This window comes from Microplitis demolitor, chromosome 8 (genome assembly GCF_026212275.2).
Source record: "Microplitis demolitor isolate Queensland-Clemson2020A chromosome 8, iyMicDemo2.1a, whole genome shotgun sequence".
Lineage (NCBI taxonomy): Eukaryota > Metazoa > Arthropoda > Insecta > Hymenoptera > Braconidae > Microplitis > Microplitis demolitor.
In genome coordinates, this window is record NC_068552.1 from 11,406,964 (window position 1) to 11,424,370 (window position 17,407).

The 17,407-nt window shown below is 32.8% G+C and overlaps 1 protein-coding gene across 1 annotated transcript in view; it reads left to right on the plus strand.

Annotated features, from left to right (window-relative positions):
• The first annotated feature begins 17,180 nt into the window (after positions 1 to 17,180).
• LOC103572227 (hemicentin-2) overlaps positions 17,181 to 17,407 on the plus strand; it is a 263,857-nt gene continuing 263,630 nt past the window's right edge. The window contains exon 1 of the mRNA XM_053741560.1: positions 17,181 to 17,208. Coding sequence (XP_053597535.1) covers positions 17,181 to 17,208 — 28 coding nt within the window. The remainder of the gene's footprint in view (positions 17,209 to 17,407) is intronic.

Sequence of the window (17,407 nt, forward strand, 5' to 3'; positions counted from 1 at the left end):
CAACAGAAATGAAATAAATAATAGAGAAATTTTGCAAATAAATAATAAATAATTACGTATAAGTAATAATAAGATCAGGAAAAATGAAAGTAAGCAGTAGGAAAAGATCCAGGGGAAAACAAATATTAAATTTTCCCCGACAGTTGTTGGTTTCCGAGTTTTAATTTATATAAACAATATAAAAATAATCATAATTTACAATATTTGATTCGGTTAAATTAATAACAATAATAATACCTGGTTATTTTGCCAAAATTAATATCGCAGTATTACAACAAATTATATAAACTGAATAGACAAAACCAAAATAAATATAATTTTAACTTAAATTAAAGAAAATTTCAATTTAATATTATATAATTGAAATAATTATCCAATTTTTATATTTCCAAAAAAATAAGAATGATAAATAATATCAGTCTTTTTAATCCTTTATTTTATCTCTCAATAATCATGAGAGAGAGAAAGACACGGATTTATCCTCACTCACTCTCAAAAAAAATAATAAAATACTCGGTATTAAACCAATTTATAAACTTTCAAATAAAAATCTAAATAATAATTTTAGACCGCTGGGGTAAAGAAATAAATCCCAAAATAAAAAAATATGAAGTTATTCAATTATTTTAAATAATAATAAATATAAATATTAATAAATACATATACTAATGCTTAATATTTTTCTACTAATATTTCGAGTGAGAACAACAAAAAAAAAAATAATTTTAACTTTGGGGAATTTTCACCCAAAGTGATGATGTCAGTACTTGAGGAATTTCCTCAAGCACTGTATACGCTCTATAGATATATCTACTATAGGTATATATATGTGTATACCGGCAACGTTTCAATACGTTGTACTAAACTTATATATACATATATATGTGTAGAAATATCCGAATAAATTTTACCAATAATAAATAATAATAATAAGTAACGACAATTATTTATAATATGAATCATGTATCATTCAGTGATCATTTATGAATAAATTAATTTCCTTTGCCGCGGCGACCAACAACTACCGGGGAGGTTATCACGTGAAAAATACATGCCGTGAAAGAAATTCAAAGTACTTACTCAAAATTTATGATCTCCAATAACAAAAATAGTGTCACGATCGAAGTGAGTGAAGACGACGGGCGAAAGGGTAATTTGAAATCTATTATTTAATATCAGAATGCCGATTTTCCCCTTTCTATAACTCAGCCAAGGAGTTCGATTGAACCTCACGTGGTTAGTGTGAGAATATAGGGATTTAAGCACCGATTATTAATTAATAGATTAATGTATGAAATTATTTTTATTCTGTTATCCAACCAAGGAATTACAATCACGTGGCTGATATAAGAATGTTATAATTTCGTGTCACTTTACAACTTATTTGTCTATTTGTACCGAGCGGATGTACTATAGACGGTCCCGTTCAATGACCTGCGTGGCGTTATGGTAGGTCAGGGATTTTCGAAGCGAGAGGGATATTGGGTCGATGAATATGGGCCCTCGAGAAGACCGTGTTCTTTCTCTGTCTTACTTTAAAGTTACTATGACTTAAATTACCAGCACTCGAATGCCAGAGAAAAGGACAGTAAATGAAAAGACAAATGTATACAAAAAACATGTGTAGTATATTGACAGATTTAATTTTACAAAATATTATAATAATGAACTTACCCCAATGGGTTGATATGCCTGCACACACACTCACTTCAGATTCACCAATTTGAATCTTGTGTACACAGGAGTTTACAATGTTTTTATGATTTTATCGAGATTTACAGATTAAATCTTTTCACGAGAATGCTATGCACGCTGAACCGATAGGCCGGCTTTGCTTTCTAGTGAATTTACGATGATATATATATGTTTTTTAAATGATTTTTATAAGAAGTATTAACTATTCCCGAACAAGGACTCCGATTGCCTAAGCGGTGGACGTCACGTGAAAGAGTTTAGTTAATTTTATCGCGAACTCAAATGATTTTACTCTAGGTATCCAACCTAGGAGTCCAGATGCCTAGGCGTAGGACCTCACGAGGAAAGGCTTTAAGAATAAAATTCAAGTCGCGTAATTTATATTTCAAATAAAAGAATCGAGTTGCGATTATCGATCTAGGACCCCCGATTGCCTAAGCGTGGAGCGTCACGAGAACGAATTTTGAAATCGACTCAGTGAGTCTTACTCGTGAATGAATCCGATTATCGATCTAGGACCCCCGATTGCCTAGGCGTGGAGCGTCACGAGAACGAATTTTGGATTCTCACTCGCGGATAGATCCGACAAGGGTTTTAGTTGCGGCAGTAATGACTTTTCGATGTTTAATAAAAGAATCGAATTTCGATTATCGAACTAGGACCTCCGATTGCCTAGGCGTGGAGCGTCACGAGAACGAATTTCGAAATCAACTCAGTGAGTCTTACTCGCGGATAGATCCGACAAGGGTTTTAGTTGCGGCGGTAATGACTGACTTTGATTATTTTTCCGGGGTTTTTATATGAAAAAGTTTGAAAGAAAAGTGGGGCCGAAGATGCCTCTTGCATAGGTTAAAGACGAAGAAGACAATAATATAGAAGGGTTTGATTTCTTTTGGACAGCTGAGAATGACATTTTATTACGGGAGTTCTTGGAATTTTGTAGTAAACAGGATGTAAATAGAAAAATAAGTCCGTGGTGTACTGCTTAAAAATAAAGTAATGAATATATGATGACATTTATGATCGATATATTACATACTCTAGGAAAATATAATTTTAAAAATAATACAAAATTGAGATGAAAAATCTTTAGTGATAGGTGAAGGAACGGAGAGGTTCTGTGGGGGACCATATAAATTTTTAGAGACTGCGTTTCTATGATGACATTTATTATCAATATTTTAGGTAATTCCGAGAAATGTAATTAAAATTTAAAATAGAAGAGCTTCCTATGGTGGAAAAGGGAAAAGTAAGAATCCGCGGGAGACCGTGAGATTCTGTAAAAACGATGTTTCTCCAAAATATATAGTGACATTTATTACCGATATTTTGGACACTTCTGAGAAATGCAATTAAAAATTAAAAATAAAATAAAATTAGAGATAGATTTCTACATTGGAAAAGAAATAGTAAGTATCCGCGGGAGACGTGAGGCCCATTGGTAACAGATGGTTAAAATAGAAAGGTCGTAAAAATTTGAGTTGAACTAGAACAGGGAAATATTTTGACAAATTTATTGAGCCCTTTTCGGTGACTTTTATGATGACGAGGGACTCGCGGCCGCGGAAGATTCAGAGAAATCTTTTCGTGGAACATCTGGAAGACATTGAGTCGGTGGATTCTTTATAAGGGATCGGCCGTAGTGGTGCAGCTGTGCATAGAGAAAGAAAGTTATAATAACTGATCAATGCACAATTGTACGAAAAGTAAAAATTAGCGTCTATGCAAAATGCCAGTCCGTATCTTTCTAACTTAATTACCCCAACCTCCACCTGTTGGTAGTCGCCCACCTGGCGCCACTGTCGCCCTTAATTACTATTATAATTATTTTTGTCAGCCCTGGGCCTGGTTTTAAATTAAAAATATAAAATATAAAGACAATCCTTAAATACCTGAATGATACATGAATAATTATTTAATGTATGAACTATCTATTTATAATCTATCCTATTTTTATTATTTCCAATACTGAAATAATAATTATCTAAAATTTATGAAATTGACGTTGGAATTATAGCCAAGGTATCGATTTACCGTTACCCGGCGGTCAATATTTTCAACCAATCTGACATCCTTAGTCGGATGACAGGCTTAAATAAAATAATACATTAGACAATCGTTGGGGCATAATGTTACGCTGGATTATGCATCCCAACTGTCTCAGAATCATAAACAAAAACTTAAAATTAATATAAACCAATTATTTGTATTTTTAATTTACAAATTAAAATTTATTCACACATGTGCTCTCTCATACTCAGCGCGCATGCGCTAGCACCGTGCACGGACCGCTGTCTCCATCGGCGAAATGGCGGAATGCCCGCGTAACGACTCAAATTCAAATATATAATTAAAATAATAAACTTACAACTAACTAAGATTAAATAATTTGAATCGTTACGTGACAAGGTCAAATTGTGGATTGTAAATAAATCTTCAATTATTTTTTGTGACAGACATTTAAAATGTACGACATTTAGCGCCCATAGCCGGCAGCTAAAAATATTAGCTAAGATACAGTTGGTAGAAAAGATACCTAATTTATAATACTGACGTTACCAACGGAACACAAAATATTTTTTGGTTACATGCGCGATAGCAAACGACCAAAAAATATCGAAGTAACTCAACGAGCCATCTTGTGGCAAAATTTTTCATCAAATTAATTGATACACTTACCGACCTCTTTCTCATTTTCCAAAATACTTAAAAACAATCTTACCAAATAAATAAACGCGGGTTATAACCTGCCATTTATAGGCACTGAATGTAGTACATATCAAATATCTGTCACAAAAACGAATGTATTTATCTAGTACAATCATGTCTGAGACGCTCGTGTACAAACACGATCGCACTCGATAGATAAACTACTATATAAGTTATTTTTCCTTTTACTCCCCTCGAAATTAATAATTTACACCACCGCTGCACGGTTTCTGAGAGCCGCAGCACTGCTGCACTCCAACTGTGACTGTTTAAATTTTTTTATAACTGCCGCAGCCGTGAATTAAAAAAAATCTATCCATGAAATCCTTAGAGCAATCTATGAAACCACAACTACCGCACCACGCCCGGGTAAAAATATTTCTAACTGAAAAAATGATAATTTTTTTTCTCGGCCGAAAGAAAACCCAGATAGTGAACATGAGGCCGCAACTTGCTAGGCCGAAATTTGGCCAAAACGCATTAGGCCTGAAAAAGGCTGACAATGAAGCTTAAAAATGGCTGACGTTAGAGACGAAAATGTATACTATTATTGATATTATTCTATTCGATTGAATAGAATAGGAATAATGGTATTTATGAAATAGTTATTTAATTGTCCGGGAAAAGTGAAGTATAAATGGTCATATATTATAATTTCCAATATATACATAGCTATGTATAGAAATTCCAACTAAATTATAACAAAAAAAGACTTAATCGATTTCTGTCTTTTTTTTTGTTGTTCAATTATTTTGGTGATACGAGAATTATCAGATTTGTAATCAATTTTATTTCTAACTGAGTAGAAATTTTTAATTTAGGGAAAAAACGCTAGAATTAACAACCGACCGCACACGCTTTAGTGGGATTCAAACCTGGGACCTCACGAACGAAAGACCGACGCTTTAACGACTAGGCTATGCTACCGACAGTGACTTCTAAATTCACTCGTGCTATATGAGATTGAAAAAATAAATCACTTTTAAAACAGCAAAATATAATCGAAAATCTACTGTTAGTAATAACAAAAAAATTTCTTTTTTTTTTTTTTGTGTGCTACAAAATCCTGTATGCAAATGATTGTGGTATGTGTAATTTTGGTTATATAGTTACGTATAAAATTGTTTAAAATGTATATAGGCTCTATATATGGCCATTTATGGTCATATGTAACTCATTTTTCCTAGATGACTAATTACTATGACTACACTGTAAAAAATTTGCGGAGTAAGCACGGAATGACTATGGAGTGAACGTGGAGTAAATGATTTTCTATTTCTTTAATCCCCCGGAGTGAGTTTCCTTCCAAAGGAAAGTTTGAGAACATATTAATTAAAAAAAAATTACTAATACATAGTGAAGTTAGGTCTTCTATATTTAAATATTTATATCGACTACGGAAAAATTACGAAATCCCTTCACATATGTTCATAAGAAATAATTGTTTAAAATTATAATCCGTTAGTAACGAAAAATTTTGCTCGTATGAAGTTAAAGAAATCGATTTTTCATTTTTACTCATTAATATATTTTCACTCAGCCACGAATCAACTGTCATATAACTCACATCAATGATAACACGAAAGAAAATTTAATATCGTATCAAAATATAAACTATTCTTAAATCTTCTTCAATTTACTGTACGTTCATTGGTACCTAAAATATCGATGATCAAACCCAAAATGATCGTTTTTCGATTGTAGGCTGATATCTCAACGACAAGTTATTGTACGAATCTAAAAAAAATGCAAATTAAAGCTCTTAAAAAAATAAATTTCTGATTGATTTTAAGAGCTTAAAATTGAAATGAGAATAACTTGTGAACAATGTGGAATTTCGAAACACTTTATGAGTAATAATTTATAAGGAATAAAATTATCTATAGAAAGTTCTCGTGACAATTTTTGATAAGACTGATAGTTTCGCCGGAAAAGTACAAAAAATTCAAAATTTACTATAAATTTGACTTAAGGCTTAACTAACTTTCGAACAGTGGGATTCATCAAAAAATGATAAGAGACTTTTTTTGTAGAGTGTTCAATTTTCTACAAATAATGTATTGTGCATAAAAATCATTTAGTTAGTTTGGGAGCTAGAAAATTCTAAAACAAAAAAATTTTTTTTCCCACGTCATTTAAATGGAAAATAGAAAAATGGATGGATGCAAACCTTCATATCATTATTAAGAGTCCGGATTGAGGCCAAAATTTTTATTTTTAGTTAAACTTTCAATTTTTGTACACTATAAAAAAAAATGTTGGTTTTTTTTAAACACCCTAATATATATATTAGACTGCTTTTTTTTGCGAGTATTTTTTTTTCGCTCCCATCCCGAAATTATGTTGGAAATACCCCCAAAGAAATTCCCTGAGAGTTTATGTCCTTAATATTAATATCAAGTACTTTCCCACAGCAGGTGAAGATTTCTCATTTAAAATACACGTAAACTTGCGTTTTTATTTTTTATTCTTTAATTCCGCGGCATTTTATGATATCATCTCGTCCAAAGTCGGGATTCTCTCAGAATTAAATGCTCTACAAAAGTGTCCATTGTCGCGAAGTCGTTACTCATACGCGTGAGGTAGTACGGATCGCTAAACTGAATTTTTTTCCTTAAAGACGTCATGGTAAATTCATACTGAAGTCTTATTTACGAAGTCAGAAAAAAAAAATCTTTAAGAACTCTTTTGAAAGACGTCTTACTGAGTTCGCTAGGTGGCTCAATCGACATCTTGAGAACTTCTTAAAGACTTCTTTAAGATGTTGATGAGACGTCCAAATCATAAATAGGAACTCATTCAGAACTCATCTAGACGTCAATTTGCTATCTGGGTTGTCATTTACATTTTTTCTGTAGGTCTTGTTGTTTATGAGATAATGAGAGAAAAAACAACAATTTTATAAAAAAAATTAGTTTGCTGGTCCGTACTGCCTTACGCGTATGAGTTACGACTTCGCGACGACGGGCATTTTTGTAGAGCATTTAATTCTGAGAGAATCCCGACTTTGGATGAGATGATATCATAAAATGCCGCGGAATTAAAGAATAAAAAAAAAACCCGAGTTTACGTGTATTTTAAATGAGAAATCTTCACCTGCTCTGGGAAAGTACTTAATATTAATATTAAGGATCTAAACTCTCAGGGAATTTCTTTGGGGGTATTTTCAACATAATTTCGGGGTGAGAGCGAAAAAAAAATAGCCGCAAATAAGAAGCAGTCTAATATATATAAATATCCATATGTATATCAGGGTGCTTCGTTTCCGGCAAAAGTATTTTTTTCGTTGCTTATCGAGCAAAATATTGTTTTTTATGCTAAAACAAAAATTCCTGCCAAGTTTGAGCTCTTAATTTCAATATTAAATACTTTCCATTTGATTTCAGAGATTTCCCATTTAAAATACACGAAAATTAAATTACTTTTTTTTTTTAATTTTCTAATACTCAGCTGCGTTTCATGATATCGACATGGTTTTGTTTGCAAATTGTAGGGCATTTGGTGTTCTTCGAAAGTAACCATAGTTACTTAGCTGTAATTCTAGCTGTTTCACTTGTGCCCGTTGCGGAAGTCATTTTTCCTATGAAATTGATGTGTATTGGCTTGCAGAACGTAATCCAATGAAAGTACATTAAAAATGTTCATAGAAATTTTATATGAACTTTTATTCTCTTCAAAAAAAGTCCTACGAGTCAAGTCGCTAAAGTCCATAGTTTCCGAGTTCTAGTAATTTTAATAATTTGGAAAATAAAATATCACAAAAAAAATTACAATCGATATTATATTTTTTAAATTATTAAAATTATTATAACTCGGAAACTATGGACTTTAGCGACTTGACTCATAGAACTTTTGTTGGAAGAAATAAAATTTCATATAAAATTCCTATCAACATTATTAGTGTACTTTCATTGGATTACGTTCTGCGAGCCAATAAACATCAATTTCATAGTAAAAATGACTTCCGCAATGGGCATAAGTGAAATAGCTAGAACTACAGCTAAGTAACTATGGGCACTTTTGAAGAGCACCAAATGCCCTTAAATTTGTGACCAAAACCGCGCCGATATCATAAAACGCAGCTGAGTATTAGAAAATTAAAAAAAAGTAATTCAATTTACGTGTTTTTTAAATTGGGAAATTTTTTAAATCAAATGGAAAGTACTTACAATTGAAATTAAGAGCTCAAACTTGGCAGGAATTTTTGTTTTAGCATAAAAAACAATATTTTGCTTGATGAGCAACGAAAAAAATACTTTTGCGGTTTTTGATCGGTTATACTGCGAAAACTACTAAACCAATCGGAATAATGCTTACACCATAAGATGCAGCGTGTTTCGGAGAAGGTTTTAATATATGATATGTTGGTGATTACTTATCCGGAACTTACATTTTTTTGACTTAGAAATAATGAATTTTTATTGTGACTGAATTTATTCTATTCGATTGTCATTTGGTTATGTTTATTTATCGATTTGACATTTGGGAAATCGAGGACTGTCAAGAATTATTTATAGTAATGCATTTACGAGATATCATTACTATCCGTCATCGGTACATCAGGGCTAATCATTTATATGAGTATGTAATTTTTGTTGGTTTGAAAATTAATGGTACAATAAAAGTTAAAAAAATTATTATTCTAAACAGTTTCAAACAATTTATAGTGATAACGTATGAGTTTCAACCTAATAGTGACGTTGAGTATTTTGTATTTACGTTTTCTGAAAGAGTAGTTATTAGGAGTTCAACTTTCATGATTCTTTGGTTGAAATAAGTCGGATACATTCGCTAAAATTTCACGATAATCACGTAACTAATATTATTTAATTTCCTAAACCCTATATATTCGTAAAAATATTCTAATAATTTTTAAAGATTATGAGTTTTCCAGCATATTTATTTATGCACCAAAAGATGGGATGACCCGTAATTTAGTGTACAAAGAAGCATTGTCATAACTTTTTATTTTTTTTTTTTGGTTCCTTTTGGCTATGGTCCTGATTGGGCCACATGCCACTAACTTTTTAATTTAGTAATGTAGTTACGTAAATTAATTATAATTTGGTTGGACTTTAAAATTGTAATTAAATTTTATGAATAGTATAACAGATGCAGCCTGTGGTTGGCTAGCTCTTGTCCAGACCTCGGTTATTGACAGTTAACTTAACTAATATGATCTTATGAGCTTGGGGGGGGGGGGGGGGGGGGGGAGCTCGCCTCGTTCCCTGAAATTTGGGCTTGTTAATTATCAAAGGAAAGGAATGCCTGGTTGTTTATTCAATAAAAGATTTGGTTTTGCATCATAAAAGAGAAACCCAATCACAATATTAAAATTTCCCCCATAGAATTAATTAGTGTAAAATTTAGTATATAAGTTTTGATATTTTAATTTACGCGAGAGGAGACCAAGTATAATTTTAATTTGGGGAAGACGGAATCCCATTTACGCTGTACCTTACTGCATGCTCGATTTCTGTAGTTGTAGATGACCCTCAATAAGCGTAGGCAGCAAACGTGGCAGCAACGTTGTACGCCCAAATCTTCGGTGATAGGAAATCGCAGGAAATGAACAGCAATGGTGTGGTAACACTCACGAATTTTATCGGCACAATTTCAATTTAACTTAAACTTTACTAAATGGCCGCGTATAGAAATTTGACTCGAAATGAGGTCACTTAAAACGTTATTCAAATAAATGATATATCAAATAATTACGGCGGCTATTAATAACGGACAAACAACTCAAAGATGTAAAATAAATTAAATAAAATTATCACTGGACTAAATGACTAGATGTGACGAGACTTATCGTTAGGCCGGCTCAAGTAAATTGTATTGAGCTCTGGGTGTAGAGTAGGAACCTCGCTGAGCGTCATCAGTCCTCTACCTTACTAGTCCACTCTGGGTGGTAGCCAGGGCCTAAGTCCCCCGAGCAACTGCTTGCTAGCCCTTTTAAAGGAAAATTCTGAGGGTGGGAAACTACCCCACTATTGTCTCAATAGAATGCGACCTAGGGGGCCTCTGACATGGCCCCGGGTGACTAATGAGTGTAAATTAAGGTATAATTATCACAAGAAAGGGCCGTAGGTCAATTAGACTTTGGCGCTCGATTTTCAAGTCGAAACGCACTGTTACAATAGGTGTACATTGAAAAAAACGTACATTAAAAAAAAAAATAATTAATAACAAATGTAAAATTTTTCAAGAATAGTTTATTGATAACTAAACATAAATTTCAGCCCAGCGAAGCAGGTGAGGGACAGCTAGTATATATTAATAAACGGAGTGCTGATTTTTTTGTTCGGTTATACTGCGAAAACTACTGAACCGATCGAAATAATACTTATATCATAAGATGCAGCGCGTTTCGAAGAAGGTTTTAGTATATGATATGTTGGTGATTACTTATCCGGAACTTATATTTTTTTGACTTAGAAATAATGATTTTTTACTGTAACTAAATTCATTCTATTCGATTGTCATTTGTTTAAAATAAATTTTTTAATTCTGTTGGTTATGTTTATTTATCGATTTGACATTTGGTAAATCGAGTGCTGTCTAGAATTATTTATAATAATGCATTTGCAAAATATCATTATTATTCGTCATAGGTACATCAGGACTTCTCAATTATATGAGTATGTAATTTTTTTTGGTTTGAAAATTAATGGTACAATAACAGTTAAAAAAATTATTATTCTAAACCGTTTCAAAGAATTTATAGTAAAGACGTATGAGTTTCAATTTAATAATGGCGTTGAGTATTTTGTATTTACGCTTTCTGAAAGAGTATAGTTATTAGGAGATTAACTTTTATGATTCTTCGGTTGAGTCGGATACATTCACTAAAATTTCACAAAAATCACGTAATTAATATTATTTTATTTCCTGAACCCCGTGTATTCGTAAATATATTTTAATAATTGTTTTTAATAAATTTTAAAGAGTATGAGTCTTCAAGCTTATTTATTTGTGCACTCGAAGATGGTATGACCCGTAATTGAGTGTATAAAGAAGCATTGTCATAACTTTTTAGTTTAGTAATGTAGTTATGTAAATTAATTATGTCACGATTGCAGATCGTGATGGGCGTAGGTACGATATTCGTATGAAATGTAGTGAATAAAAGGGTACTTACATTGATCAAGGTCCAGTTCATTTGCCCAGCTACCGTTAACCAAATGCTCAGTTTATTCTATTTTATACTTGAATCGCGCCTACACAATATTGTTGACAATGTTGATAATTACCCAAAGCGATTTACAATCTATGATGTGACTGATTGAATTTTACAATCAAACGTAGAGCGGTAAACGTAAGATTGTGTACCCTCTACTGTGAACTATCGGTCTGAGCGGCTAGACAGGTAGAAAAATAAGGGATAAAGGAAGGTGTGTTGCCGAAAAGCCTCGTGAAGCTAGTATCTCACCGTTAAAGTAAAATTGTCTGATAAATAATGTTTTTCAAATGTTTGATGTTAACGAGTATTCATTTATTAAGGACTCAATATTCTCAAAATACAAAAGGGTTACAAATGTCAATATTTAGAATAGTAAATATAACAGTAAATGTTTCATGCATATGGTTTACAAATATTTCAGAGTATATTACAATAAAAATACCAAACAAAGGTTACAATGTTTAAAAACTTACCCGAAACAGGATTTGGTGAGGTGTCAGGACTGTCAGCAGTTACACAGGACACTTTTTCACAACGCGTTCTCGCGGTTCATTAATGTGATTCTAATTTATCTACTTATTTATTTATTTAGTATGCTTTGTTGTATCAATTTCAATGTTTATGAATTTTTAAATCTCCGTTGGTTAAAGTAAAATGAAGGTCTTCGCACTTCTCACGGTAAAATAATTTCAATGTATTCAAATTCTTCGCGTCTTCGCGGCAATATAAAATATAAATTTATAAAATCTTCGCGTATTTTCACGGTAAAAGTATTTCAAAATATTATTCAAATTGTTCGCTTTTTCGCGGCAAAATATTATTCAGAATCTTCGCATTTATTGCGGAAAAATATTCTTTAATTTTTCACGTTCCTCGTGGTATTCAATATAAAAATAAAATGAAATTAAATGGATCAAAATAAGGTGAAGATAATCAACGCTACCGGTGCTTCCGATTGATATTAGTTTACGACTTACAACGATCAAGGTCCGGTTCGTATGCCCAGCTACCGTTGACCGAATGGTGAAATTAATATCACGTCAATTGGTCTTCTAAAACTAGTAGCAAATGATATACCGATCATTCGAGTGCTTACGACGATCAAGGTCCGGTTCGTACGCCTAGCTACCGTTAACCGAGTGCTCAATCGAGATATCAATCCTCTAGCCACGAACACCGTCAAGTGTCCGGAGTTCAGTAAGGTTCAGAGTTTGATTCCCAAAAGAACTGATAAGCTAAAGTCCATGGTCTTTTTATATGATCCTCACATATGAAAAGTGGTGGTAACCAGTTCCCCATACGAGAAGACTTGGACTTGCCCGAAAGTTCTAGGCCCATGCACACGTGTGATCCCTGGGAAATAGATATCGACTATTAAATGGGCTGATGACCTGGCGCCACTCTGTCACCGAGCATGCTCGTGTTGGAAACCATAAATTTGCAGGTTTCCATTAGCTTTCTCTAATTTCCAAGAATCACATGCAGGTGCGCATGAGTTGGGTGGTCTATAGTTTTAAGATGAAAAATCAAAGAAAAGACTACCGCTTCTATGCTTAGATTAGTTAAATGGGTACAGATACATAAATTTTAAAAGTCGTTAAGTGAAAACTGATGAAATCTGTAGAATAAGAGAAACTTATAGTACATGTATCCCATTAGTACCTTTCCTATGTGGGACAGTACGACTTAATTGTCAACGCTCAGGTAGGTACATTTGTTCGGTGCGACTGCTGGCGTCAATAAGTCGGCGTCATAAAAAAAAGGGTCTAAGTGTATGAGGTCTTGGCCTCTCACGTACTGGGTGGACCGATATTCTTTTATGCGATCTACACTACTGATGGTTACTCTGTTAATTATTATATTTAAAAAAAAGCTGAAGGTCTATTCGGAACGCATCGTTTTGTGTTGCCGCCTGTGTCTTACTATATTCTGACTATGTCGTCATAGTTCTTGAGAAAAATAGTTTTCTCATGTACCTTTTTTTCCCAAGAAAAAAAATAAAAAAAAAATTTTTTTCAACGACTTGTAAGGATATGACTCGAACGTATCAATTATAATGTGGTTCGACTTTAGAATTGTAATTAAATTTTATAAATAGATGTTTACTGAAAAAAAGTACATTTAGAAAAAAATAATTAATAACAAATATAAAATTTTTCAAGAATAGTTTATTAATAACTAAACATAAATTTCAGCCCAGCGAAGCGGGTGAGGGACAGCTAGTATATATATATATATATATATATATATATATATATATATATATATTGTGATGTTACATTGCCTAGGAGATGGAGTTAGAGGGGGAGTAAGCGTGAGTCTGTGTGTTAGAGAGAGATAAAGTTAGTACGTGTGTGGATTTGAGTGTAGAGTACAGTGAGTACAGAGTATGACGTACGTGTGTGGTGAAGTAAATGTGTTGAGAGTATGAGTACGTGTATGGTATGTGGTATGTTTTGGAGTGTCTGTGTGGTTGAGCGTGGATTTAACGAGGGATGTCTAGCTGTGTTGCGGATAGTGGCCAAAATACCGTGCCTCCTGACCACTGATGACGACTAGGCCTAGGCCTAGCTCTCGGGTTTGACGTGGTGATCGCGGAGGAGCAACTGAGATGTCGCCGCCCCTGCGAGTTGGTACCCGGAGTTAGCTGGGGTACGTTTACGTTTATTTGGGAATGGCAGACCTCGCTTGCGATGCTCGAGGAAGCCAAAGATTCGCTAACTCCGGATATCACGGGGAGTGACACTGGGGGAAGACCCGCGAGTCCACGGCTTGTATGCGGTGGGAGAAGAATGGATGGAGAAGCGAGAATGTGAGAGTGACTGGGAGTAGTAGAGTGTAGACATGAATGGAGTAGGAGACGAGAGAAGAGCAGTTGAGAACTGACCATGGTGTCCGAGAGTTGGATTTTGGAGTCGATCGAGTCCGAGTCAACCCAGTAGTCGAGTTTGGAGTCTTGGAGCGAGTGGCTGTGAGTCGGAGAGCCCCAAAGGTAGGCCTCGACCACACTCTCGGCTTATGTCGTCTGGAGCTTGTGGCTCTGCGTATGGAGTTCTTGGAGCTGTTCTGTCCGGATATTTGTCGTCTTGTTTACCGCATTATTTATTTTATTTTATTAATTATCCAGAATTGTGTTAAGTTTTGTGATTTGTCGTCCACAAAAGGTTCCCGATGTCATACCCAGGTATTTATTTGTCTGATGGATCGAGAGTATTCGACCGCGTGTGGCCCTTCGCGTCGCTCTCGCGTCCTCTTTACGATATTTTATGTAGTTTTCTTATCTTTATTTTGTTTAATTTAATTTTAATTAATCGGCTTCTTCCGTGTAAAAAGAACCACGACCCTCTCTCCACAACCTAGCATACTGAGCACACCAGGACATGCCGCTACCTCCGTTCATTTCTCTCATCTCCGAAGGATTTAGATATTAGGTTTTAATTTACGTGTACGTTTAGACCGGTTGCCAATACCGAGGAAACAAAAGTCGGCTGGCGCCTATCAGTATCTGGAGGAAATGAGAGGATTGATCGGTGGGCGAAGTGTAACGTAGCCTGATTTGTGAATTTTGAGTTCGAATCATTGAGTAAATTTGTTGAATAAGAATTATGTGTAATTGTGTTAAGTTTAATCGAGTTATCGAAGTAAAAGATACGTAACAATATATATATATATATATATATATATATATATATATATATATATATATATATATATATATATATATATATATATATATATATATATATATATATATATATATATATATATTTATATCCATACATATGTATTTTTTAACGAATGGTTTTTTTGAACCCTACTCAACTAATTATAATAGATTGTGACAAAATTCCTTGGAAAAACGACCACGAGGAAAAATACAATAGTTAGATTTTAGAAAAATCTACCTAAAATCTGAAAACGTTGACCCTGTGGGCCATCCCGTAAACTTCCTTCTGTTTTTGAGTTCAAGGAGCTTATGACCAGCCAATTTTGGAGTAAATGCGGAATCGATGATTGTTTATTTTTTTAATCTCCTCAGAGTGCATTTTACTCCGAAGGGGAGTTCAATTTAATACTAAAAATCTGGTTCGAGAGTGAAAGGCGCATAATGTAAAATTAAGGTACTGAGATCAAAGTCCCTAGAAACGAATTTCCTCTTTAGTGAAATCAAATTCGTTTGAACCAGCAAAGAATAGTTTGCCACAAGAAAATCATTTTTATTGAATCAAAATCTCTACTTATCATTATCAAAATCCGCATTAAATTATCAATAACGGGACAAATTGATAATTAAATTAATTCATAGACAGTGAAAAAAAAAAAAAAAACTTAAAAAATTAGTAACTATTGAAATGAAATATAAATAAAAAACTCTATAATAATGTGATTATTCAATTATTATATTCCTTTATTAGTTCATGTGATATATTAAATCATAAAGAACAAGAAAATAACAATTAATAAAAAAGTGCGATTGCCATGGTAGAGTGGTGCGCCGTTACTATACATAAAAAGAATCTACGTGATTCACATCGAGGAATTTCACAAGCTGAACAATAAAACTTTACTTTTTTTTTTTTTTGGTAAATTTCTTTTTTCAAGAGCAGAAGCCACATTGTAACAATGAATAGAAAACCGGAGAACTGTGACGTCAAAATAAACTCAATTGTTTCATGGCTTTCTCGACAGTGATAAATACATTGTTAAAAAAAATGAAATTATAAATTATTAAATTAATGTTTTCCAACAGATTATAAATTACTGTAATCAATTACCAAGATAAACTATTTTAAAAAATAACTAACCAACTAAAGACAAGGTCATTAAATAATTACTATAGTTTAGTTAAGGTATAATCGATATTTTTCTGAAGCAATCAACGAAAATGATGGATAAGCCGTTGAATTAGCTAAACAAGGATCTGAAATGTTAATAGCGTAACTTAAAAGAAACATTAAAAGTGACTCGGATATTAAGGAGATTTAATATATTTAAAATTAAACCCAATGCAGACTAGCTAAAAGTATTGTAAAGTGATAATAAAAGTATCAAATTAACCCTCAAATGACACCAAATGCTATTTCGACCTTAGACTATTCTCAATTTTTTTTTGCGGTTTTTAAAAAATTTTTAAATTTGATAATCTATGATCGAAGTTAAAACTTTGTGGCAAAATCAAGAAATATATTACAGAATTTATTCAGGAAAAAATTTTTAAAACTCTCCCTTATTAAAAGAAACAATTCAAATCGATTCAAAATAATTCAAAAAATAAAATAAATCGTTTTGAATCGACGTACACAAAAAGATTTAAAACGATTTAATTTTTCAAATAGTTTCATTTGGATTTCCATTTAAAAGTATTTACTTTCGATTCCACTAAAAATTGTTGAATTTCTGGTTCGTCTACACGATTTAAAAAGATTCCATCTGATATAATTTTTTAAATTGTTTTGAATACATTTTAAGCGGAAAATAGTAAACTAATTTCTGATTCGTAGGTAGAATCAAAACAATTCAAAACGATTCGATACTTCGAACAGTCATAAATATTTCTTAATCGACATACACTGTAAAAAATTTCGGTGTCTAAATGGACCCGGAGGACTTTACACTGCCGTGTAATGTGAAATATCGGTTTAAAAATTTTCTCGGTGTAAATTTTCCATCCATGTAATTTTAATACGGTGTAATCTACTTTTTTTACACCGTTCCGTGTTACTCGGTTTTTTTTTGGTTGAATGATTAGACAATTGACCATTGAATATATGTAGTTATTTTATTTTAACCCTTAATTAATAAGTATATTAATATTATTTA